This window comes from Clupea harengus, chromosome 9 (genome assembly GCF_900700415.2).
Source record: "Clupea harengus chromosome 9, Ch_v2.0.2, whole genome shotgun sequence".
Classification (NCBI taxonomy): domain Eukaryota; kingdom Metazoa; phylum Chordata; class Actinopteri; order Clupeiformes; family Clupeidae; genus Clupea; species Clupea harengus.
Window position 1 is genome coordinate 20995457 of NC_045160.1, and position 27631 is coordinate 21023087.

A 27631-nucleotide genomic window follows, 5' to 3' on the forward strand; every position below is an offset into this window, starting at 1 on the left:
AGCAGAGACGTTTGCCTGACCTCAGTGTTTAGAAAAGTCCATGGTCAGGATGTTAGGAGTCTTTTACAATACTTTGGGCCCTGGTACGTAGTCTTCTCTTGTAGGTCTGTAGGGAGAGGTGCTCTGATGATGCGGTACTGCTGTCACAGGCTGTACAGTTCCCATACCAAGTGATGATGCTGTCAGGACACACAGCTGATGGGTGCTGATGCTCTGAACTTCCTCAGCTGACGTAGGAAGTACAGTCTTTGCCTTGATTTCTTCAGTGTGTGCTGGGTGTTCACAGTCCATGTTAGATCGTCAGTAAGGTGTATTCCCAGGTATGTCAAACTTGATCTAAATGACTTAACATAAGCATGACATTATCGTATTTTTGCCTCATTGTTCTTCTTGGACGCGGCTATGTATACAGCACTATTTAGAATCCATTTAGCCCACTTTTGAGGATGTTCGGGTGTTTTCCTCTTGATCGGTAACGTTGAATCTAACCACGGGAGCCGCCATCTTGCCATTCTGTTGACAAAAAGCAGCTACCTCATTGGTGTAGAACGATCACGTGTCGAAAAGTGCCAGCACTCGCGACCAAGATCCTATTACGCTCTACATTTACATTTAGTCATTTAGCAGACGCTTTTGTCCAAAGCGACGTACAAGGGAGAGAACAGTCAAGCTAAGAGCAATAAAAAAGCATGGTGTAACAATAAATACTACTTTACATGAGAGTTAGAAAAACAACGACCTAGAAAAAAGGAAAAAGAAGTGCAGGAATGTAACTGCTGAAGTGCAAGTTAAGCGCTAGTCAGGTGCCAGTTAGGAGGGGAGGTGCTCTCTGAAGAGTTGGGTCTTCAAAAGCTTCTTGAAGGTAGAGAGGGACGCCCCTGCTCTGGTAGTACTAGGCAGTTCTTTCCACCAACGTGGAACTACAAATGAAAATAGTCTGGATTGCCGTGCTTGCACGGACGGCAGTGTCAAACGACGCTCACTAGACGAGCGCAGCGTCCTGGGTGTAACATTTGCCCTTACAAGAGCATTTAGGTAGGTGGGAGCAGAACCAGTAAGCACTCTGTAGGCAAGCATAAGTGACTTGAACTTAATGCGAGCAGCTACTGGCAGCCAGTGGAGCTCGATGAGTAGCGGGGTGACGTGTGCCCTTTTCGGTTGGTTGAACACCAGACGCGCCGCCGCTCTGAAGAAACTAGTTGGGCATAAAACATAGACGCACCAAAAATTGACTGGAACGTCAGCGACAAACTTTTTTTTGGTAGCTAAGCACGACTCGTTCTTTTTTATGAGCTAAAGATTGTGTAGATGCGCGACTGTGGAGCGGGTTGAAACGAAAACAGTGTTCACCTTACGGCCTATAATCAACAGTAAGCATATACTTTGATACATCAGACCTAAAGGTCATAAATGATAATCAGTGTGGTCATTCAAGTGTGGTTTGTATGGTAAGACTGGAAACCTTTTATTTATGACGGCTACATATAGGGCATTAAGACATGCGGTTGTTTGCAGGTTTGTCGAGGGGGTCTTGACAGACTACTGCAAATGTGATGAAAATGTGCAGAGAGACACCGAGCTGCAGAAGTGGATCAGAGAGACATTCATTGAATGACTCCTGGGAAGGAAGAGCACAGGTGTACACAGTCAAGCTGTCTTATAGGAGTTAAAAACAGAGGTACAAGATCTCAGTCATGCTGTCTTATAGGAGTTAAAAACAGAAGTAAAAGATGTCAGAAACAGAAAATGTACAAAGCTACACAAAACACCCACGAGAGGAGCACATTTATGAGGACTAAAAGTCAAATACAGCAATGAAAAAAAAGCAGAGCACCGCCACAAGGAGGTAACACTTTTTGAATTCACCAACAAGTGATAATTAAGTGATTGTCTGCCTTGTATGGTGTTCGGGTCCGTGGGACCCATTTTCTTTTTTTATCAAAACAAAAATAATGTGATTAATTATTTTTTCAAACTCAGACTCATTGGCCTTGGCTCATTTTCTGCGAAGAACATATATCAGACCACATTTTCATTGACCGCACACCGTAACCCCCCCTACACATTTGTATTACATACAGGGTGTCCAGGTCCATTGGACCCGGGGAAAATAAAAGTGTGGAAATTGTAGGTCCTGTGTACCTTCAGTCTGTCCTCCTCCTGTCTGGGCCTGCTGTAAGTGTGTTTGTGTGTGTGTGTTTCGTGTGTTTGTGTGTGTGTGTGTGTGTGTGTGTGTGTGTGTGTGTGTGTGTGTGTGTGTGTGTGTGTGTGTGTGTGAGTGTGAGTGTGTTGTGTGTGTTGTGTGTGTGTGTGTGTGTGTGTGTGTATGTTTGCACGCACGTGTATGTGAGTGGGCCTGCTGCAAGTTTGTGTGTGTGCGCACACGCGTATGTGTGTTTGTGTGTATGTGGGCCTGCTGTAGGCTAAGTGTGTGAGAGTTTGAGTGTAAGTATTGTGTTTCTGCCCCTGCCGCTGATGCCATTTAGGGGCCTCTGCCCCTTTAGACAGTATATACCATCTAAACCTGCAAAATATGGTATAAAGATCTGGGCGGCCTGTGATGTGACTTCCTCGTATACTTGGAACTTACAAGTCTACATAGGGAAACCTGATGAGGATGCCCTGAGAAAAAATCAAGGAATGAGAGTTGTCCTGGACATGGCTCAGGGACTCAGTGGACACAACATCACATGCAACAAATTTGTACGTCGTACAAGCTGGGACAGGAGCTGACCATGGTGGGAACGAAAAACAGGTCTGAGCTCCCACCCCAACTGCTGCCTACAAAGAACAGACCACTGCACAGGGATGGGAGAATCTGTGGCCTGGAGCATCAGAAACCAGAGATCCTCATGGATTATAATGCCACAAAAGGAGGGGTGGACAACATGGACAAGCTGGTGTCTGCCTACAGCTTCAAAAGGAGGACCCTACACTGGCCACTGGCGATTTTCTTTAACATATTGGACATCTCGGCGTACGCGTTGTACACTCTTTTTTCCTTTCTTCTTTCCTTCTTCCACTCTTCTTTCCTTCTTCCATACTTTCCTTCTTTCACTCTTCTTTCTTTTCTTTCCTTCTTTCACTCTTCTTTCTTTTCTTCTTTCCTTCTTCCACTCTTCTTTCCTTCTTCCACTCTTCTTTCCTTTCTTCCTTCCTTCTTTCTTTTCTTCTTTCCTTTTTCCACTCTTATTTCATTTCTTCACTCTTCTTTCTTTTCTTCTTTCCTTCTTCTACTCTTCTTTCCTTCTTCCACTCTTCTTTCCTTTCTTCACTCTTCTTTCCTTCTTCCACTCTTCTTTCCTTTCTTCACTCTTCTTCCCTTTCTTCTTTCCTTCTTTGACTCTTCTTTCTTTTCTTCTTCCTTTCTTAACTTTTTCATGCACTGGTATTTGCATTTTCTAGTTATAATTGATTTTCTTGACTTTATAAAATAAAAAAATAAAAAACGGGTAGCTTAAATTCATAAATGTGATAAAACAAAATTAAAGGGCAAATCGTATTTATATTCAAGGGTTTATGATCTACGTGGAGTACTACATATGTTACTTAGAATCTCGATAGTTTGACTATAATCGCCATACACATATATACATACATGTATATGTCTATGATAATCGCTGCTAGACGCTCACTGTTCTTGTGCTCCCACAGCTCCTTCACTTTGAAATACTGAAAATAAATCTAAACTATCGAAATAGTGCATCTTTAACTACTAATATTGGACCATCATTGAGAAAAATGGAACAGAATCTGCAAATAAATGGCTACTCTAGACACTTTCCAGTCCATGTTTTTCAGTAGATTGAATCTTTCCCAACAGTCGAGGATTACTCAACAAGTAGGCATGACAGTCCTTGCAGGTCATGTGCTTAAAAATTGTAGAATGTTCCGAATGTTCCAAAAAGTTAAGTTGATTTGAATGGGCCACCCCAACGTTTGCAGGTCTGTAATTTCTTTATATTCATTCACTGCTGCGAAAAAGTAATGACCATCATTGGCAATGGGTTTTGTGCTTCTAATCCACGTATTTCATATAATTCCGCAAGTAGTCCGGTCATTTAACGTAACGGAAAGTCATTGTAACTTGAAGTCAGCAAGTAATGGGTTGCTACGCAACACCTGAAACTTTAAAGTTCTATTTGCCTGAAGAACATTTTTTTCTAAGCGGAAATAACGACGAAATCAAAAGGCAAAACAATCGTTAAAGAGGTATCTTGGAGGAATGTCTTCTTATTGTTTTGGCGAGTAACTGTATATGGATGATGTATAATTTGGAGGTCATTATCTAAAAATAAATCGATTGGATTTCAAAATAAGAGTATACCGCAGTTGAAACGGTATAGCCAAATCTCTCCCGGTAGACACATTTCTACTGTTGCACGGTATAAACTGTCATACCGGCCAGCCCTAGGTGGATCCATACCAGAGCTCAGCCTGATCCGACACAGGTGCAGATACCATCTAGGTTCACCGTGTGTAAAGCAAAAGTACCCTGAAAGGAATCACGGAGTGCATCTTTGAAGCAGAAAAGCAAAGGTTTACTGTGCTGGTCTGTAAAGCACTAGCGACGCCATCTGGCCAGGACTTGAACTACAGCCTCTAAGAAAACTATCCCCAGCTGGTAGAAACACTAACAGATGTACGCTATACCTTTGCTCTTAATCAATCTGAATGAAAGTGTACGCAAAAGTGTAAATAAATGAATAAACTCATGATTTGGTGAAATGCCCCTGGATCCTCCCACCATGGTTCCAGGAAGTAAAGTGTCTTAAATGATGCTGATTCTACACTTCTCTCCTTCTACACACATCTTTCACATGAAGAGGAAGAGACCAAGGGAAACCCCATGACATTTAAAATTCAGAGAATAATGTACTTTGAGACTTTGAGACTGGGCCTCTGCTATTATGATGAGCACATCCAAATATAAATTGACCAAATGCCAAAGGCTATTGGACTTGTGTAGGGCTAAATGTTAAAACACGAATGGGATGTATGTTAATTAATGGCCAGGGGAAAGAAGACGTGCTGGCGATACTTCCATGAGTCAATGATTCAGAATGATAATGTATTTAGCGAGTTCTTTGAAGAGGATGCACAGCGTTCTGTCAGTTTGTCTATCACCTTCCATCTGACCACAGGCTTCCTCAAACTTTTCTGTTCACCAAAACTATCTATGAGTCTGCATTACATTTCTATAATCAGAGGAAGCCCAGATTGGTCATCATTATCATTTTATTATGTTATAATACATTGTTTTTCTCTTTTGAATGAAGATGTTAAATTATAAATATAATACAAAATGTGAAACTCTCATATACAAATGTGGCATATTTACATTGAACCAACCTGTAGATGGAAACACTACATTTCGCTCTAACCAGCTTATATTCGATTGCACCAGAAAGTAAAGCTTTGGTGTTATTTATTTTGGACTCCTAAAAATACATAGCACAGTCCATTTAGACTATAAATACAAAAAATACATCTTACAATCTTTGCATTTTGTATTTCATCAATGAAGATGAATAATGATAACTCAATAGCTAATTAATTTATCATATAAAAGTTCAATCTGCCTTTGCTTGTCTTCACTCATTGGTCAAGTCTTCATCGGTCCCTGAGCCAGAGCTCGAGAATCTCTTTAGAATGCCAAGGTCAGACAGCTTCTTTCGGAAGCTTTTGCACAGGAGGAAATAGATGAGTGGATCCAGGCAGATGTTTGTGGTTGAGAGCCAGAGGGAAAAGTCCTTAGCCACCTTCAGTATTTCCCATGTGCAACTGTGCTGGTTTTTCACCTGCAGCTGAGTGTAAGGGATCCGTATAATGTGGTAAGGGGCGAAACAGACCAGGAACACAGCAAGCACGATGAATACCTTTGCTTGGGTCTTATGCTTCCCTTTTGTGTTTGTGCTCCTGGAGTTGCGGTGCGACTGGACCACCGTCCTGGCTATGCATGTGTAGAAGAACCCATTCAGAACCAGAATGATCCAGAAGATCAAGTTAAACACCCAAACCAATGCCTTGTGGAAGTCCTTCCCCGCCTGGCTCTTCATTTCCATGCAGAGCTCAGGGGAGTTGTCCAAGGGCGCCCTGCTGGTCAGGACCATTGTGGGCAGGGTGGTGCCACCTAGCAGGACCACCCAGGTGGCGACGGAGACTGCCCTGCCAAAGAGTAGGCTCTGGCCGGGCATGCTGCCGCAGGGTCGGACGATCTTGAAGAAGCGGTCCAGGCTGATGATGCCCATGAGGATGATGCTGATGTTCATGCAGGTGTAGAAGATCACGCTGGCGAAACGACAGGCAAAGACCCGCAGCCCCAGAGCTGCGCCTGGCAACTCGCTGGCCGCCTTCACCGGCACAGTCAGGGTCATGAGCAGATCAACCGCCACCAGGTTCTTCAGGTACACCATGAAGGTGGACTTGGTCTTGAGCCGCAGTAGGACACACATCACCGTGACATTCAGCACGAGGGCCGGGACAAAGATGAGGAAGTAAAGACTCGACAGAACCACATCAACCACGCTATGACTGATGTTGCAGTTCTCCTGTCCTTGAGCTGACGTGTTGTCTTTGTACTCAGATGCATTCATCATATCTAGACTGCACAAGAGACAAATGAAGCCGAAATGTATCTACAATAGTCTGAGAAGTCTTAGGACCTGATGAGTACAGGTTGAAAATATTTGCATATGTATGCAAAAGATCTATGTAAAACATGGAACAGCATCCCCTTATTGTTTAGTGGTAGAGAGGTCCCTGTTATTTTTGACATATTTGTATCACATATTAATTCTATTTTCATCAGACTTCTGAAACACTTAGAGATACAATATTCAGAGACCAGAATAGAGACTAAGGGAAATAATAAAGTTTGGTATACTTACATGCCTTTCGTTAGCTGACGGAAATAAAAACAACCTGTCCCTTGTGAAATGAGCTGCTTGTGTATGTGTGTGGCTATTTGTGTATGTGTGTGTGTGCGTGCGTGTGGGTGTTTGTGTGAGTGTGCTTGTCAGAAACACTTTCCGGAAATTCTCATCTGGGACTTACAATCATCTTCTTACACTCCCGGCATGCGAAAAGCATCCCTCTTTGTTTTATACTGATTTGATAAAGATGTGAGCCATCTCTCCTATTATACATACCTACCAGTACCTACCAATTTCATGTACGATCCAAATAATTCAGTATTATACGCAAGGCTATTCCCTCTGGTATCATTCAGTTAATGAAATACTGAAATATGTCTTCTCGAGATGTATCTTGAGGAATATCTGTTGTTGTCTCTGGTAGTGGCATGTATCCTAACCCATTGTGAGTATGGAGGGGGGTGGGTCTGGGACGCCAAACACCACTGTTGAGCCTTCTGGAGGTGTTGGGGGCCTAATTCAATGAAACACTAATGAAGGAAGGTGTCTGCTTGACAACATTCGGTGTTGTGGCTGTCACCAGTTATTGTATCGTGCTGTCTGAAAATATGTTTTTCTTTTCTTTTTATCATGTTTTCCCTAGGGCCACAGCAACCTATATTACACATTAGTTTTCCTATTAATTCTCACATCATCCATTTTTTCCCCCGTACATTTTATTTTAATGGGAGAGAAGAGCGCTTTGGAACTTTCAGTGACGCATGTATAAAATACATTTCTAGAATTATAAAAGACCTATATCTGAGAACAGAGAGTCCACACAGTGTGAATGCGGAGTTCACTACACTATGAGATAGAGCTCTGCATTCTTGATCATGAGGGCGGCCTCAACGCTTGTTGTAGGGTTGACAAGTGTCATATTATCAGCCGGTTACTTCCTGTTAAGAAGTTCTTACGGAAATGTTGCTTCAAACTGAGACTAGGTCAGTAGAGTTGTGATACAAACCACTACTGCAAAAACACTTTGCACAAAACCATAATATACAAACAAACAACTCTGACGATGTAACAACATTTAGTATACTTAACTATTGTACATGAAGCATCCTATAACGGTTTGTCTGAACTGTAAATCAAGAGTGGGCTGCTCTTAAGCAGTTACTTTGTAACATGTACAATGATAAAAGTGGCAAAACTTTAGCATCCATGGAAGAATCATCAGGATTTTTATCATCTTAGTTATACTGGAGTATTTCCCCAACACCTTGGAAACAATGAGCTGATTTCAAAAACTCTCAGTAGCCTACCCTAGGTATAGCACAGACTTCTTCTGAAGTGTAATCCCTACTCTGACTAATATTAATACCGTTTCAGTAAACCACAGACTTGGCCACTTCCTGTCAGGCAAAGCTAATCGTGACAACTTGTTGACGCCTGACAGTCTGAAAGTCTTCTCGGGAAATGCAGACCCTAACTCCATAAGGTTATATACAAGTTTTTGTTGTTCAACTAAAATTAATTATTAAAGTACGCAATTGCACATTTAGTATACATCGTATTATTGTACACATGAGAGGGTTTTGAGTAGTTTAGTTATAAATGTTCTGGTTTTGCGATATAAAACACTGTAAATAAGTATGAAAACGTTGGATTGTGAATGCATTTTTAAATATTGCATATGTGCATATTACATAAATGACAGCACAACATGTGAAATACAAGTCATTGATTAGTAAAATATCAGATCTTTGCACATTTGTGCTTTGTTAAAAACATATAGCATATTTAAATCAACTCCCACTGTCCTACTAAAATGTTCTAAAGACAATGCACATGTTATCCTTGACCACACATAGCACTGCAGACATGAATTCACCTTCTCCACTGCTGGACTGTGGCATCGACCATGAGACCATCAGCCTTGTGGTTTTATGTCTCAACTTTGTTTTGTTCGTCCCCGCGCTTCTGCTGAACGTCATGGCAGCCTGGATCTCCTGGCACCTTAAGACCAAATCCTCATTCGTTGTGTACCTGAAGAACCTTGTTGTGGCCGACCTTCTGATGACTTTGATCATCCCACTGAGGGCTGGTGACCGTCTTCCCGGGTCACCATGGGGACTACAGGCGTTTAACTGTCAGTTTGGCAGTGTGCTTTTCTACCTCTGCATGTACGTCAGCGTCGTTCTGATGGGTGTCATCAGCCTCGACCGTTTCTTCAAGATCGTACAGCCTGGTGGGAAACTGTTTGGCCAGAGCGCCATTTTTGGTAAGATGGTCTCTGCGATCGTCTGGGTAGTGCTATTCAGCATAAATACCATACCCACCATGGTACTCACCAATGGGAAGCCTGCTAACAACACTGCTGAAAAGTGCATGACCATGAAGAATGATCTGGGGAAACGGTACCATAACGCGGTGACTATTTTCTGCAATATGATTTTCTTAGTTGTGTTAATTGTCATTGGATTCTGCTACACGTGCATAGCGAAGAGGGTCGTTGAGTCTAACCGAAACTCAGGGAGCACGAATGTTGAGGGGAATCGAAAGATCAAAGCCCGGGTGTTTATCGTTCTGGTGGTGTTCCTGGTCTGCTTCGCCCCCTACCACATCACACGCATCTCTTATGTCCAGCAGCAGGTGGCGAACAAGATTAACTGCTACTGGGCTGCACTGAAGAGTGCTAAAGAAATTATCTTGTGGCTCGCCACCACCAATGTCTGCCTGGACCCACTCATCTACATTTTGCTGTGCAAAGCCTTCCGGGAGAAATTGTGCGAAGTCAAGCAGCTTCGGCAATTGTTTTCCTCTACAGCCCAGGTCAACAGTGAGGATACTTCTCTTTGAAAAAATGGAATACCCAGCTCACTGTGGACATAGCTTTTCTGTATGTAAGACTGTGACTGCATTAATTACTCACATTGAAAGTCTACATTTACTAACAGTCTATGAGTGCAAGTGCTAATGCAAGTGTATTATGTCATCCAGTTGGCCTTTTGTAATAGTATTCTGCTAACCTTTTGATACGTTGTCTTGTTGAACTTTTCAACTTCTACTTTTAATGAAAAATGTCATGTCAAACTAATTATTCTATGTTACATCTGTGTGTAGATATTCTAAAGCACACATTTTCAAATGAAATACAGCTAATGTGATTTCTCAAGTATTTCTGTCACACCCAAATCAGTTATCTTCAAGCACATTTATTTATTATTACATACATGTTGGTTTTTGTTGCTGCCGCAAGGAATTGTGGGACGATATTATTTCCTTCCTACCCTTTCAGATGGTCCAGTGTACCCTTATACTAAAGGTGATACGAAAGGAAGCACCGTTCCTAAGCATTTAGAGAATTCAACCAGCTCTTATGGCTGCCATTTAGATACTTCTGGGTCGTTTCACTCTGTTAGGATCCTTCCTAAGCTGCCGCAGGGCTGGACGATCTTGAAGAAGCGGTCCAGGCTGATGGCCCATGAGGATTATTCTGATGTTCACGCAGGTGTAGAAGACCACGCTGGCGAACCGGCAGGCGCGAAGACCCGCAACCCCAGAGCTGCGTCTGGCAACTCGTTGGCCGCCTTCAACGGCACGGTCAGGGTCATGAGCAGGTCGACCACCACCAGGTTCTTCAGGTACACCATGAAGGTGGACTTGGTCTTGAGCCGCAGTAGGACCCACATCACCGTGACATTCAACACGAGTGCCGGGACAAAGATGAGGAAGTAAAGACTCGACAGAACCACATCAACCACGCTACGACTGATGTTGCAGTTCTCCTGTCCTTGAGCTGACGAGTTTTCTTTGTACTCAGATGCATTCATCATATCTAGACAGCACAAGAGTAAAAAAAAAAGTCAAAATGTATCTACAATAGTCTGAAAAGTCGTAGGACCTGATGTAAACAGGTTATATTTGTATGAAAATATTTGCAGATGTATACAAAAGACCTATGTAGCACATGGAACAGCATTCCCTTATTGTTTAGTGGGAGAGGTCCCGGTTATTTTTGACATATTTGTATCACATATTAATTCTCTTTTCATCAGACTTCTGAAAAACTTAGAGATACAATATTCAAAGACCAGAATAGAGACTAAGGAAATAATAAAGTTTGGTATACTTACATGCCTTTCGTTAGCTGTCGGAAATTAAAACAAACCTGTCTCTTGTGAAATGAGCTGCTCGTGTATGTATGTGGCTATTTGTGTATGTGAGTGCTTGAGTGGGCGTGGGTGTGCTTGTAAGACACACTTCCCAGAAATGATTTTCTGGGACAATTATCTCCTTACACTTGCAATCAGTCTCTAAAATCTTCTATGAATAATTTACAACACTGTTTATTTTTTTTTCATATCTTACTAAGGTCGATTGCTTGATCAAGTTCTGCATTTCATGCTACACTCTTACAAATAAGGGTTCTTGGGAGTTCTATATAGAACCTTTTAGTGGTGCCATATATGAAGCAAGTGATATAACCATTTTTGGTTCTATATAGAGCCATTTCTTCAAAGAGTCTATATGTGCATCAAAATCCAGATAACACAGTGGAAGAGGAAAGCAATACAGAAATTCTTAATGAAATGTTTGTGACATGCTTTGGTCAAAACACCACAAGCGTGAAGCACCACAGCCTCCTTCTCAACGATGTCTAAAAAGCCCTGGTTTGAGCACCTGTTCCTTCTCACGATAAGAGCCACTGAATCACGATAAGTTCAGAACAGAATCAGAGATCTTGTGATGAGAGACGGAGACAGCAGACTTAATAATTGTATAGTATCAGACTTCTTTAAGCATGTTCCTCCCGTAGAAGAGGATTCGACCAACTTCAGGAGATATTTTAGTAATCCTGTCGCTGCTAAGCGTCATTATCTGGTAAGTAAACAGTGTTTTTAGGTGTTTGTTGCGACAAAATTGCGGGAGCAAGTGAAATTGCGATAAGAAGTGGCGAATTTCCCTCTTTGTAATTATTATTGAGTAATCACGTTTTGGCTGTCAAGTAGCAAGTTCAGTTGCACGACTGTTGGCGCTGGCGGCTAGGAAGCTAAAGAGCTAGTTAGTGGGTTATTTCCCCCCAAATATGTTCATGTGCAAAGTAAACAACAATCAATTGTTTATGTTGAAAACAACTCATGTTCTACAGAAACACCATATAATTCATCAGCATGCTAATGTTATATGTAACTTTTTAGCAGCTAGCTAGCTTCTATGTGTTTTAATGGATCTGATGGATAAAAGTGTTAGCAGCAAGCTAACAATAATGGTCGAGAACTTCAGTTAAGACCTACAATATTCTTTTTGCCCGGACAGCATTCGTGTTGCATATAAACAACAAACCGATTTGATGTAGACATATAAGAAGAGGAGTCAACCAAAGGAGATATTTTTGTGTACAGGCAGAAGGCATCACGGACTGGCAAGACAGCAGAGGTGCTACGGGAGATCCTTGAGGCTTATGACCTTCAGGTATGTCTAGGATTAACTGCACAACAGTGATCACATTTTGTTTGTTACTAAAACTTTAATATTAGTTGATACTATGTATTATTAATTGCCGAGGAATCTGTCAGCTGATAGTGATCATACATCAGAACATTGACACATTTATGAGTTATTGTTGAGAGGGCCTAGACAGCAGTGAACAAGTTCAAATATATTCCTGCAATAATTATTATTTTAATTTGTCAATCAAGGAAGAACATGATGTCAATTTGAGACGCACTTTGTCCCTTCGTGCACTTCCTGTCTACCTGCGTGAGGATGTTTCGGTGTTCAAGACCTGCAATGTAAGCCCTGTTAATATCCATAAATATAACAAAATCTGAGTGTGTCTTCAGGTATTTTACATAATGAAAATAATTCCAGAATATATTTGCATTTTTGTTTCAAGTCTGTCTGTCATGTTTCCATTGAAACTCTCCTGGTAATTGTATTGATGGTGTTTTGCAGGAGGAAGAGGAGCCAGATTTTGATGATGCTCCTGTTGCTCTCCTTACATCGGGTCCCGACCCCTTCAGCTGCGAGAACATCTTTGAATTGGGTGCAGAGGTTTTCTGAGGCATTTATGTTGTTGTTTGGCCTGACATATGCTTTCAATTTAGAATATCCCAAAAAACTCACGCACACATTCTCATACAGAACATTTTTATGTGTCTGGATGACAACAAACTTCTGAAACCGTCCTTACTCACCTTAAAAAATTATTTGTTGAAATAAACGATTTGTTGTTGACTTGTTAACTTTGTAACGCTGTTCTTTAAAGCTTTGATGTAATCTTTTATTTTGTCAGTTGTTTTACAAGAAATATAAATTATGTGATACCTCTTAAGTTTTTCTCATCTCACAAGTAAATTAAAACATTCACAGGGTTCAAAGTTCTGGGTCGTCAGAAATGAAAGGGTTCACGTAAGTCATAGTCAGTCAACGTCAAGTCAAATTGTCCTACCACTGTGAAGTGAGGAGGGAAAAAAGAAAGTTCCAGTTCCAATCCTGGGTATCTGTACGGGAAGCTCGCCATCAAATATCATCCATTCCTGTCTCCCAGCAGCCACCGTAGCTCTGGTCCTGCTCTGCCACGCCCAGAGTAGCACTGTTGAATGGCTGTTCATTCATTAGCCCAAAGTGCTGCTACTATATAACAGGCTCACCAGGCAGGATAGTATGTCGCTGGGTTTCCACATTCTACTCTCCGTTCTACTGCTGACACAAGGTATGTGCTATGGTTCTTTCCCACGGTTAGCGTGAAGCTGTATGACCACTCGTATCTAAGTTATTGTTTGGCAACAGGTGTTTATAGTTCACGGAAGCTTCCGGGTAGCATGCCGTTCGCTACTGAAGGTCCTGGTGGAAAGACACCGAGTGAGCACACCCACGGTGGCAAATAGGAAGACGGATCGAGGTTGGTTGGGAGACGCCAGGAGGCCCTACTTCCAGTGTTTGTGTTGTCCGTGATGCATAAAGATAACATGATACAATGTTGATGTATGCATGATAAATTCCAGACATGCTTATTATGCATCATCCTGTACATAATATATGTTAATTTATTGGGTTCTTCCTTTAGGAAGATTTGCCCACTGTCGTAAATTTAGCGTGATTTCAGCTTCTGCTTCTGTTGTTTTGGTTGCTTTTGTATTTGTTTGTTTGACCTAGCCTAAACCTAGGTGTGAGCTAGGTTTAGCGTGCTACTTTTTATTACTTTCATTATTGTCCCCTCTCCTCCCCGCGGTGCTAGAGTGATAGGTGTGGTACTGGCTGCCCCAGCGTTCTCAAAGATTGAACTCAGCCTTGCTCACGTCAACTAGGCTTAACCTCAACCTTCTTCTCTCCTCCCTAGAACACTACAGATAGTGTTGCAGCTGTTCTACGGGGCAGGTCCCCGGATCTGAGTCCTCTTCTTCGTGCACTGCATGCAGTATTTAAGAGTGTTAACGTGCACCTCACCATTTGCAGTGATTCCTTTTGCAGTGCCTGTGCCTAGGTGTGTGTGTGTGTGTGTGTGTGTGTGTGTGTGTGTGTGTGTGTGGACGTGCGAGTAGGCACCAGGATCCAGAACACGGGTGGCGTGGTGGTCTCACTCCCTTTTCCAGGACAGGTAACCCCTGAAACAGCTGCTCCCTATATCCCCTACTATTCTGGTGGCAGCCATTACCCACTCTCTTGCCGTATTTTATCATTTAGCCTTGTATTAATAAATACTGTTAGTTTTATACTGAAATACCTCGTCTCTGTCGTTACTGGAACGTACCTGGGTGAGAGCCCGCTTGTCTCTGTCAAAAGGTACAATTCTTACACAACAATATATCTTGGTGTGAAAGTCACCAGGTGGCGTAGTCGTATTCAGGGATTAAAGTATTCCGGCACCGTGCCGGATTTCCGGCGTGCAGCGTTTGGCTGCGAAAAAAAACACGTCTCGATATCATCACCATCACTTTCGAGTTTATGAGTTCGTCTGCCAATGAAATGAAAGGAGCACAACTCTCCCGCTCTCAAAATAACATTATTAGCCAATCAGAAGTAGATTGGGGCGGGTCTTGGGAAAATGTGCTTCAAACACCGACTTTTCTCTATCGCTCTGCCTAGCGTAGATGCCCGAGTAGAGACATCACACCAAAGGAGAGTAGGATGGAAAGTAAGTTCATGAAAATAAATGGCGCTGGGCATGGATAGAAGAGATGGGAAGGGAAGGACAGTAAGCCTTTTGGTAGCTGTGTAAGAAGTTAAGAGAAGCAGGTGCTTGCTTCTGCACTTTGTGCTCGAGAAAACTAATATATGGAACTAGCTCTCCAACACACAACGCCTTTACCGGGAGCAACATCCTCAGCTGATGTACCGGCATCAATAACTGACCGTGTGTGTGACGTGTGTTTGACTAAACTGTCAATATCTAATCAGCATTTCGCTATTTTAACACACGGCATAACACCAGAGTTTAAAAGACGTATTTCGGAAAAGCTAAAAATGTCGACGAAGCCACCAACAAGTACATGGACAAAGTCCTGTTTTTTTTATTTATTTCCCAACATTAGTTACCAGTTCTTGTAACATTTTAATGTTTTGTTTGTTATTTATTTTATTGATATATTTTCTATTAATGTCCTAGTATTTAATTTACGATTATTTCTTTTGAACAAAGTAATTATGGAAATGTTGCAATATAAAACTACATTATTATCTACAGTTCACTGTTGCACTTTAACAGTTTAAAAAGTAAATCGCTGTCCTTTTTCATATATCCTCAATTAAATGGTTGCAAATCAACTCTTCTTCCACTGACATACCCTTATTACATGTCACCTTGTGATTGTAGGTCATCTTGTAACCTTTCAAGGACAAAGCTTAGCAGCTAAACTTGATATCAAAAGAAATCGTAAATGCTACATGTGTTAGTACCATATTGTAGTGAGGTGGAGTACTATTGCTGACCTTTCTTGGGATTGCAGTTTCAAAAGTCTCACCATAATCTACAATCATTCATTTCTAAATGTTTGTTTGTTTGTTTTTTTTGACCCTGCGAATGTCCATGCCACTGGACGACCCCCCCCCCCTCCCACACACAAAAAAAAGTTCAGGCTCAGGATTTTTTTTTGCTTTAACCCCTGCGTATTCAGAGCCAAGACCTAACTACCACTAGGTTACATTGACCTGTACATTTACAGGCCAGAACAATTATGCATCTCACATTTTACTGAAATCAACAAATGAATAAAAAAAAAAACAAGTACGTTTGATCCCAGTTGGTCTACGTAACCATGGGGAGGTATGCTAATATTACGTTTGGTTTTGTTATTTCTTGAGATGTTCTGGTATCTATGGCCATAATTACATCTGCATTAGTATTTATTTATTTTTTTGTATCTAATCGTTTTCTTATCGTACAGTTCGTTTAGTTCAGGGGTTTTCAACCAGGGGTCCGTGGCCCGTGTGATAACTAACCAGGTGGAACATGTGGAGGGACTAACATCTACTCGGCGCAGACAATGGATTTCTGCCATAAGTAGAGCGGAGAAGTTGGAGAATTAACGTGTGTGTGGTAAACACTTCGTGTCTGGACAGCCTAGCAAACAATGGGACCAGTTTAATGTCGACTGGGTACCTAGTCTCAACCTCGGGCACAGCAAGATAAAAGAGGCCGGGAGAGCCGGAAGAGCCGAACGAACAGCTCGGCGCAGAAAACATCGTGAAGAACATCTCCAGCGTGATGTTGTCATGAAAGTCAAAAGGTTAGAAAGTGAATCAAGGAAATGTGAGCTTGAAAATTCAGAAAAGCCTGTGTACGTGCCTGCTTCAAAGGTTCTCGCTGCTCCTGAGGAACAAGACAACGCTACTACTGGTACCAAAGAAACACGGACAACTTCACATCATGCAGAAAACCAGACTCCATCCAGTTGTACGGAACTCACAGGTACAAGCACTTCTGAAAAATCTTCCCAGACATCTGAATTTAACTATCTGTTCAAGGAAAGCAAGATGCAGTCTTTTACTCAGGAGTATTTTTCAAACTGTCATGACAGTGATGACAAGGTACGATTTTACACAGGCTTGCCCAGTTTTGATACATTGAATACAGTTTTCAATTTGGTTGAGGCCCATGTGTCAAGGAGGACCAAAACCTTAACACCATTTCAAGAGTTTGTGATGGTTCTCATGAAACTGAGGCTCAATGTGCCTCAGCAAGATCTGGCATATCGATTTGATGTCAGTCAGCCTACTGTCTCAAGGATTTTCTGGTCATGGATGATAGTGATGGATGCACGACTCTCACCCTTTCTCAAATGGCCTGAACGAGAGGAGATCATTCGGACAATGCCAGCATGTTTTGGTGACTTAGTCATGGCTGATCGTGGTTTCACAATTCAAGAGAGCCTTGCCCTACGCCAAGTGAAACTGGCCATTCCTACATTCACTCGTGGTAGCAAACAGCTTGACCCAGTTGACATTGAGCACACAAGAGGAATTGCCAATGTGAGGATACATGTTGAACGTGTGATTGGACAGTTGAAACAGAAGTACAAGATGTTACAGGAAACCTTGGAGATGGGTTATGTCAGCCTTACTGGTGGTTCCACCGAACCGATGGTAGACAGAATTATCAGAGTATGTGCTGTGTTAACAAACATGTGCCCATCAGTTGTCCCCTTAACTTGAATTGCAGATCCAACCATTACATGATAAGGACACTGTTTTTTATTTGATATACTGTTTTGAATTCATATTCATACTGTACAGATAAGGATAGTAATAGATATACTGTTTTTATAAACTATTTTTTATTTGATATACTGTTTTGATTTCATATTCATACTGTACAGATACAGATAGTAATAGCTATACTGTTTTGATATACTATTTTTTATTTGATATACTGTTTTGAATTCATATTGTACAGATAAGGATAGTAAGATATACTGTTTTGATATACTGTTTTCTATTTCATATACTGTTTTGATTTCATATTCATACTGTACAGATAAGGATAGTAATAAATATACTGTTTTGATATACTGTTTTGAATTCATATTCATACTGTACAGAATAGCGCTAAATCAAGTTTTAGTGCAGATACTACCATACAAATTGTGACAGTGAGAATGCAGCAATGCATCTTGAATTTATTTCCATCTTTATCCAAATGACTTAGATCATTCATTGCCCCAAATAGTGATGGAATGGGGGTGAACGGGCGCATGTTGACCCTTCATTTCTGTAGAGTTTTTTGTGGTGCTCAGTCTTCAGGAACAAAACCTCACAACTCCAAGGTATGTGGGGAGGGGGGCACCTGCAGCACTGTATGACTTTATTTAGCCTTGCACTGTAAACAGGGGGAAGGACAGTAAAGGTTACTATGGTAACAAGAATTACAAACAACGACATTATCTCCAGGTTAACCTCAAATGTAAAATACAAAAACTTTCCCAACCACGACGTATTTCCCATCAAACCGTTTTCCCTTGACGCTTTGTACAAAGCCAGAGACGACGTAGTTGTAAGCCTGCAGACTTGTGTACGCCTTGAAACTTTCCTGTGTGTAAAAAATTGTCTCCAGTACTAAGTACGACGCAAGATCCATTGCCTCGTCTGGCGGCAGGCGATCCGCGTCTAACTGCTCATCTTGAATCAAAAAAGGATCGATTCCAACCGCTGAAATCTTTCTTTGGTAACGCAGAAGGACATGAGGTTGCAGGCCTCTCGCATAATCAGACAGCGGGCACGCTAGGTCAACTTCTTCTGATATTTAATAAGTGGACCCCAAGATGGCGCCACGCGAGATGCTGACGTCACGTGAATACGCCCTATAGGCAGAATAGCAGAATATCTGTGCGGGGGGAGGGGGCGTGGGGTGGCGGTTACAAACACGCACGCGCGTGCAGGCACATCAGTGGGCCGCAAATTACTTTCTATTCAGAATGGTGGTCCCTGGGACAAAACCAGTTGAAAACCCCTGGTTTAGTTTGATAATTACCTTCAATTCATTTAATCAATATTCAGGCAATCTCCGGTCAGGTTTTGTGTGTTGTCTTCTCTGGGGTTCTATATCAAATCGATAATGTTTAATTTATTCTAATGTTTAACTTATTCAATTATTTAAATTTAAAGTGTTCATAATAATTATTTACCTGTTATTTTCTATTTAAGTCCTCTACTCGTTTTCTTTCACTCGTTCAACTCTTTCACTGCCAGTGTCTGTCTGTGTTGGGTCAGACTTGGTTGCCACAGTAACGACTGAGCGCAGCTCTGATTGGTGGTGTGAGGTTCTGAAGGTTCTATGGTTATTAACCCTTTGTTGTCTGGGCTACAATATGGCTTCTCCATAATGTCAAAAAAGAAGCTGGTTGTATTCAAGCACAAAAGTTTTACTTCTCTTATTAGGTTCCAATAAGCGTTTAAAAATAGTTTGGCATTATGCTATCCTTTATGCTAAACCTTTCTTTGGTTTTGTTATTGTACTTGAGCATTCTTGTATCTGTTCAGAACTACATTTCAGCATTGACTTGAGAGAACAAGATTTACTCTGACTGAGAGTTTTACCTGAAGGTTTTTACATGGCTTTGGCAATGATTTCATGGAGAGCCTAATTTTGTGTTAAATTGTCATCCCTTTATTTTAATTAATAGGCAATAATAGCATTAACATTTTTAGCATCAATATTTGCAAGTTAGACATATCTAAGACCAAATGTGGTAAAGAGAGTTGACACAATTATGACTTGTTACCTGCAGTATATAGGCCATGTTCGTCATGACAAAGTCAATGAATAATATTATTATTGCTAATGATGAGGATCTTATTGTTGATTTTATTGAGGATATTATTGTTCAGGATCAGTCCTCGATAACAACTGTATGTACTGAGACTTGAATTCTTGATTATGTGATGTACCGTAAAACTGTAAAACTCATCTCTGTCTAATCACTTACATGTGTCACTGCTATTGCCTTGGGGCCACAGGTTTCACTGGGGGGCTGTTGTAAAAACTACTGCAAATAAAATGAAAATTGAAGGGGAAAATACTTTTGCTTTGCCTCTGATTTGTTAATCATTCAGGCATTCCAGTATGTGCCAGATTCCGATAAATCTACCTTTTAAACCTTATTGCATCCTCTAAGACAATAACACACAATAACGCCAACAGAACTAGAGGAAATTCTTCAAGACCACATACACCAACATAGACAGACAAGTGGCTGCCATTAGAATTGCCTTCCGGATTTAATGGAGAGCTGTTTGCTGACTGTTGTGATGGACTTATTTTGCACAGCCACAAATGGACCATCATTTATGGCAGACTAGGAACTTTAGAGAGAGTGAAACGGTTGAGAACTGTTGAGACAGCGACTGAAAGATCATTCGGAAAGGATGTTGTCAGTGAATAGCCATACGGCAAAGACTGAAACACTGTAGGTTTATTTCAATCTTGTTGATCAGCACTGCAGGACCAAGACAGATGGAGAGTCTCGATACAACTTCTTCAGTGTTCCTGGATCCTGATCACACCTCCCACTGTCTCACACAGACCAAATATGTATGTGTGTGTGTGGAAGTGTCTTAAGGTGTGTGTCTACTTGGTGTGGTTGCGCGGTGCAATCAGTGGGGTGCTTTCAAAGGCAGATGGGTCAGGTGAACCCATACCAGAACTCGGCCTGATCCAAAACAGGTGCAGATACCAAGCAAAGGTTTACTGTGCTGGTCTGTAAAGCATTAGCGACGCCATCTGGCCAAGACTTGAACTACAGCCTCTAAGAAAACTATCCCCAGCTGGTAGAAACACTAACAGATGTACGCTATACCTTTGCTCTAAATCAATCTGAATGAAAGTGTATGCAAAAGTATGAATTAATTCATATTCTACCTGAAATGAAATGCCCCTGGATCTGTCATATTTGGGTAAAATCTTGTGATATTACTCTACCTTGTCAGTCTACATACTTCGGCTTCTGCCATTGTCTTTAACAGTTTCATATCTTTCAGCTTGTAAACAAATACATGTGTGCACTGTCCTTAATAAAAGAACATTTCATTACATTTATTGTGTTGTTATTGTTGTAGAGATTTTCACGTCTCAAGTCATTTTATTTTGAGGAGGCCGGACTTCCCCTGACGTCTTCCAGGAGTCGCTACTGGTCTTAATTACATTGTAGGACAGTGCATTGAAATAAAGGCAATAGTTTTATTATACAATACACCATTACATAAATTAAGCTAGGTCTATTATACTATACATGTGTAACGGGTCCTTCTGCGTTGTGTTCTTTTCTTCAATAAAAGGACCACGAACTGATGTTTTTGCTCATTTATTCCTGTACACACACACATAACATGTAGTTATCCCATATGCTAGACATTAGCCTGCTCTCTTCAATTCAGGAACCACTGACTCAAGACTCTTACAAGAATAAACCTCATGTGAAAGCACATAAAATATAGCATAAACTCTTCACACATTAGAACAATAGAGGAAACAATACATAACATACACTGAATTCAAACATACCTGTACACACACATAACATGTAGTTATCCCATATGCTAGACATTAGCATGTTCTCTTCAATTCAGGAACTGCTGACTGAAGACTAAACGGGGTTACCTACAGACTAAACCAAATCTCTTAAAGGGACAGTACAGGTTAGTACTCAGTGTGTTCAATCATCAACATTTAATATATACAAGATAGAAAAGAAAGACATAATCAAATCAGAATGTGGTTACATTTCATTAAATAAATGCAACCAAAATAATACATTTTAACTTCGTTACACATGCGTAAATCACCTAGAACGTTGGTATAGTCATCAACATATAGGCTTAGACAATAAATAATTAGGACTACATTAAGGCTATCTGAATGAAAATAAAGGCGATCAGAATTTGTATAGGTTACATCGTATGAATGAACAGTTTCTATTGACAGTGTGACGGGATTCAGATGAAGCAATAATGAAGTTGCAGAAAACAAGCTACCTAAACGTCAGCCTACTTCTTCGTGTTCGAAGCGACCTCATCATTGTAATCAGTAATATCTCAGTTTAAAGCGTTCACTTCGCACAAGCCTATTGCATCATGCATAAACTTGTTTAGAGCCGTGTGGCGACAGATATTTATGACTGACATTTTCTCTCCTTCTGCTCAGCCAAAGATTCATAAGCGTTGCTGCGACAGACTCCGTGTTAAGTCTGTGAAGATGAGCTCATAATATGATTCATGGTGTCATGTTGCATGTTGTAATATGATGAATGATGTATTAGGTGGGGTTATGTGTCATGTTGCATTATGATTAATGATGTGTTAGGTGAGTTATGTGTCATGTTGCATGTTGTAATATGATTAATGATGTGTTAGGTGAGGTTATGTGTCATGTTGCATGTTGTAGTAATATGATTAATGATGTGTTAGGTGAGGTAATGTGTCATGTTGCATGTTGTAATATGATTAATGATGTGTTAGGTGAGGTTATGTGTCATGTTGCATGTCTGCTTTTCCTCGTCTTCACTCTTTGCTCAAGTCTTCATCGGTCCCTGAGCCAGAGCTTGAGAATCTCTTTAGAATGCCAAGGTCAGACAGCGTCTGTCGAAAGCTTTTGCACAGGAGGAAATAGATGAGTGGATCCAGGCAGATGTTTGTGGTTGAGAGCCAGAGGGAAAAGTCCTTAGCCACCTTCAGTATTGCCCACGTGCAACTGTGCTGGTTTTTTACCTGCAGCTGAGTGTAAGGGATCCGTATAATGTGGTAAGGGGCGAAACAGACCAGGAACACAGCGAGCACGATAAATACCTTTGCGTTGGTCTTATGGTTCCCTTTTGTGTTTGTTCTCCTGGAGTTGCGGTGCGACTGGACCACTGTCCTGGCTATGCATATGTAGAAGAACCCATTCAGAACCAGAACTATCCAGAAGATCAAGTTAAACACCCAAACCACTGCCTTGTGGAAGTTCCTCCCCGCCTGGCTCTTCATTTCCATGCAGAGCTCGGGGAGTTGTCCAAGGGTGTCCTGCTGGTCAGGACCATGGTAGGCAGGGCGCTACCACCTAGCAGGACCACCCATGTGGCGATGGAGACTGCCCAGCCAAAGAGTAGGCTCTGGCCGGGCATGCTGCCGCAGGGCCGGACGATCTTGAAGAAGCGGTCCAGGCTGATGATGCCCATGAGGATGATGCTGATGTACATGCAGTAATAGAAGATCACGCTGGAGAAACGACAGGTGAAGACCCGCAGCCCCAGAGCTGCGCCTGGCAACTCGCTGGCCGCCTTCACCGGCACGGTCAGGGTCATGAGCAGGTCGACCGCCACCAGGTTCTTCAGATACACCATGAAGGTGGTCTTGGTCTTGAGCCGCAGTAGGACCCACATCACCGTGACATTCAGCAGAAGTGCCGGGACAAAGATGAGGAAGTAAAGACTCGACAGAACCATATCGACCACGCTATGACTGATGTTGCAGTTCTCCTGTCCTTGAGCTGACGAGTTTTCTTTGTACTCAGATGCATTCATCATATCTAGACATCACAAGAGTCAAATAAAGCCAAAATGTATCTACAATAGTTTGAAAAGTCGTAGGACCTGATGAAAACAGGTTGTATTTGCAGATGTATACAACATATCTATGTAGCACATGGAACAGCATCCCCTTATTGTTTAGTGGGAGAGAGGTCCTGGTTATTTTTGACATATTTGTATCACATATTAATTTTCTTTTCATCAGACTTTTGAAACACTTAGAGATACAATATTCACAGACCAGAATAGAGACTAAGGAAATAATAAAGTTTGGTATACTTACATGTCTTTCGTTAGCTGTCGGAAATAAAAACAACCTGTCTCTTGTGAAATGAGCTGCTCGTGTATGTGTGTGACTATTTGTGTATGTGAGTGCTTGAGTGGGCGTGGGAGTGCTTGTAAGACACACTTCCCGGAAATTCTCATCTGGGACAATTATCTACTTACGCTTGCAATCAGTCTCTAAAATCTTCTATGAATAATTTACAACACTGTTTAATTTATTTTCATATCTTACTAAGGTAAATTTCTTGATCAAGTCCTGCATTTCAACTATGCTACACTCTTAAAAATAAGGGTTCTTGGGAATTCTATATAGAACCTTTTTTGGGGATGGCTTTTATGCCTTTAATCAGATAGGACAGTAGAGAGAGACAAGAAGCGAGCTGGAGAGAAATTGGGAGAGGGATTGGGAAATGAGTAGGGCTAATGTTAAAACACAAATGGGATGTATCTCTGTTAATTAGTGGCCAGGGGATACAGATTTTTTAAGACATGTGCTGGCGATACTTCCATACTTCCTATGAATCAATGATTCAGAATGATAATGTATTTAGCGAGTTCTTTGAAGAGGATGCACAGCGTTCTGTCAGTTTGTCTATCACCTTCCATCTGACCACAGGCTTCCTCAAACTTTTCTGTTCACCAAAACTATCTATGAGTCTGCATTACATTTCTTTAAATAAACAGAGGAAGCCCAGAATGGTCATTATTATCATTTTATTATGTTATAATACATTGCTTTTCTCTTTTGAACGAAGATGTTAAATTAAAAAAGTTATCAAATATGTGAAAATGTCATAAAAATGTGGCATATTTACATTGAACGAACCTGTAGATGGAAACATTACATTTCGCTCTAAACAGCTTATATTCGATTGCACCTGAAAGTAAAGCTTTAGTGTTATTTATTTTTGACTCCTAAAAATACATATCACAGTCCATTTAGACTATAAATAATGAAAAAGAAAAGGGAGAGGTGGCTGTGGCTGCCTCCATCTTGTTGTTTTTTGCGGTTATGGGCGGTTCTTCTGTCACGGAATGGCAGGACGACACGGTTTGTAAGGAAGTGGAAGTTTATTTATTTGTATTTATAGAGCACTTGTGTATAATCTAAACTGTGCGCCGTTGCGCGGGACCGAACTGAGCAGGGGCGGTTTTTCCTACAGGCGGTATAGGCGGTCGCCTAGGGCACCACTCAGAGGGGGGCGCAAAAAACTGCGCCAGCAAAAAAAAAAACAAGAATTGTGTTTTTTTTTGCTGGACAGAGGTTTTTTTGCGCCCCCTTCTATATCTCCAACCAATATTTTGACATAAAAAAAAAATCTAACATTAGGGTAAAATGAGCCAAAAATCGAAAACGGAAGGGGTAGGCTACATACGTCCTTGGTGTTGTCAGAACATGCTAGCACAGTGAGGCGTTTGGTTAGAGTGTGCGTGTGTTCAAGAAACTTTGAAGAACAAAATAATGAAGAGGCAAAAGCCATCCGGAGCGCAATTTAAGAAGAAAAGAAAGGAAGAAGAAGAGAGAAAGGTAAATCCTTAAATCCTGTTCTAGGCTAGAATGAATTCCAGATAAGAAAACGTTCACGAATGCGTGAATTGCCCCCGGCACTTTAGTGGAGTTAAGAAGAAAAGATGTACCTTATCATTGAAAGTTTTCCTACTCCCTGTCACATAGTTCTTTAAGGATTTTACAGAGGCGGGTACATATCAAAAATGATAGGTCCATTTATTCTACATTATACAAAAAAACACATGATTAAAATAGGGGCGCACATATAAAGCCAATAGCCAGTGCAACAACACTACACATATCTTACTCGTTGCACAGCACACCCATTAAGGAAGCCAAACACGGCAACTTGTCAACAAGTGAGGAATACTGGTAAAAATCCAAGTGTTGTATTGTCAACTTTAGCAAGTGGATTGTACGTAATCTTGCTAGTTAGCTAACGCTAGCTAGCCAGTGACTTGTGACGTTCCTTGTTATTGCCATTCAGTCGAAACATCAGTTCAAGTTCAGCTGTACCGCAATTTGCGTCATTTTGCGTCATAAAAATTTGAGTAATCAAATTTGGACAGCTTTAGTTTAGGTGGAGCGAGCTAGCCAGGTTAATTAGACATGATTCAACTATTCAAGAGCTATGCATCTTGGAATAAAAAATGTCAGGCTGTCCAAATACACCAACATGCTTAATAACTACATAATAGCTACCTTTAACAAATGATGATAATACATACTTTTGTTAAATCATTTTAGATTCCCTTTTAGAAGACTAAGAAAACATTATTTGCAGGTGATTGGGAAGATGACGTGGAGATGTGTGTGTGTCCATAAACAGTTGAACAGGGGGCGTGGCTCGAGCGTAGTCCAGCACAGGCGTGACATTTTCTCAGTGATTTGTTCTTGAATTACTGTTTGTTCATCGTCGCCATCGTTGTTGTGTTTATGTGAAAGAAATTCAGTCTTACAGGGCAAAATAGCGTTTGAAAGTTGCAATTCCGTTTTCGTGGGGGAAATTCCAGGAGTGAAGCTCGCCTAGAGGGCCAAATGTGCTAGGGCCGCCCCTGGAACTGAGAACACGACGTGGAAGTCGTGGCAAAACCGAAACTAAACCGCGCTGTAGCACGGGAACAGACTATGAGTAATACGACCTGGAAGTCTTGTCGAACTCCCTGCTGTGTCGCCTGCAAGTGTTTGCTGCCGAAAGCCTGTCCCCACAGACGAGCACGTTGCTATAGCGCTTTATAAACTCGCAACATGCGCAGAATACCGTGTTGTGGGAGAAACTTTTGGCGTAAGCAAGACTACTGTCCATAGATGTGTGTATGCAGTATGCTTTGCCATCCGTGAACAAGCCAAACAACAAAAAGTTACCCGACCTTGGCGAGGCGCAAAAGATTGCTGACCGCAACAACCGCGCGCACCATGTCCCGCAGGTGTTTGGTGCACTGGATGGAACTCACGTTCCCATACTTCCCCCAGCAGCAGGCTATCGGGATTTTGTCAACCGTAAAGGATGGTCTAGTATCATTCTTAAACAGTGCCGCTGCTAGCCATTTTGGTGCCCTAAGCATAAGTCCTTTATGATGCCCCCCCCCCCCCGAGAAAAAAAGTTTGTTTCTGCCAGTTTAACATTTTATTAAAACGAAAAAGAACAACTTCCTCAACCCCAAGTGAGGGACACTTTCTTCCAGGTGTGCGCGCGCGCCAACAGCTGACCAACAATAATGAAAATCGCAAGGTTTCGTTAGCCATACCATAAACCTATTAATTTCAGTGTAATTTTGGCAAACCACTACTGTACTTGTTTGGATGTATTGTTCATAGTAATAGTCATGACAATTATTACAAGTTTCTCTCAAATTTCATGTTGTTTTCTTGAAATAGCATTAGACCAAGGCTGCCCAATTTGGGGCCCGCGCTCCGATCAGAATCAGAGTCAGAACGTCATTCGTCAGCATTTTAACCCATTTCGAACAGGGCCTGTCTCAACGTCCTATGTAACTCAGACTGGTTGCAGTTCACTGCCTGGCCATAGTTTTAACATTGTTTTAGATGGGTCAAGGGGGGGCGCTATTTACCTCTTGTCAGATCCATAACTTTGCAGCTAAAGTTGTAATTCCTGGTTGCTAAGGCTATGTTAGCTAGCTAAGGAAACTTTTAATAACAAACGATTTAAATGGAAGATTTCCGTTTGCATGAAATGATAGCTAGTTATCTAGCTAATGTTATAGTCTCCTCGATTTAACTTCTACAATTATAATGGGCGCCTGCCTGTGACACTTCGTATGAACGAATTCATATTCATGAGTTCATATTCACACATATTAACACCAGTTCATTATGTGTAAAGAATGCTGATATGAAATATGAAAACAACCAGTAGTCAATGTGCAAGCTTCCAATTTAATCTTGATTTAAGAGACTCTATTTGAGTTGGGGCAGTCTGTCCTTCAGTCGAGGCATGATGATCTCTCGCTACA

General features: G+C 41.4%; 3 protein-coding genes across 3 annotated transcripts; 1 reads left to right on the forward strand and 2 right to left on the reverse strand.

The window, feature by feature from the left end:
* Window positions 1-5594: 5594 nt before the first annotated feature.
* On the reverse strand, window positions 5595-6596 carry LOC116221752 (P2Y purinoceptor 13-like). Its single transcript, XM_031572889.1, has one exon. The coding sequence runs from the start codon at window positions 6594-6596 to the stop codon at window positions 5595-5597; it is 1002 nt and encodes a 333-aa protein (XP_031428749.1).
* Window positions 6597-8741: 2145 nt separating this feature from the next.
* LOC105909706 (P2Y purinoceptor 13-like) lies at window positions 8742-9719 on the forward strand. Its single transcript, XM_031572890.1, has one exon. It carries the CDS (start codon window positions 8742-8744, stop codon window positions 9717-9719), a length of 978 nt encoding a protein of 325 aa, XP_031428750.1.
* A 13097-nt stretch (window positions 9720-22816) lies between these two features.
* LOC116221753 (P2Y purinoceptor 13-like) lies at window positions 22817-23356 on the reverse strand. Its single transcript, XM_031572891.1, has one exon. It carries the CDS (start codon window positions 23354-23356, stop codon window positions 22817-22819), a length of 540 nt encoding a protein of 179 aa, XP_031428751.1.
* Between the last annotated feature and the right edge of the window lie 4275 nt (window positions 23357-27631).

What these genes read in the sequence shown, in the direction of transcription:
- LOC116221752 (XM_031572889.1), bottom strand. Translation starts at nt 6,596, where the DNA reads ATGAATGCATCTGAGTACAAAGACAACACGTCAGCTCAAGGACAGGAG.
- LOC105909706 (XM_031572890.1), top strand. Translation starts at nt 8,742, where the DNA reads ATGAATTCACCTTCTCCACTGCTGGACTGTGGCATCGACCATGAGACC.
- LOC116221753 (XM_031572891.1), bottom strand. Translation starts at nt 23,356, where the DNA reads ATGAATGCATCTGAGTACAAAGAAAACTCGTCAGCTCAAGGACAGGAG.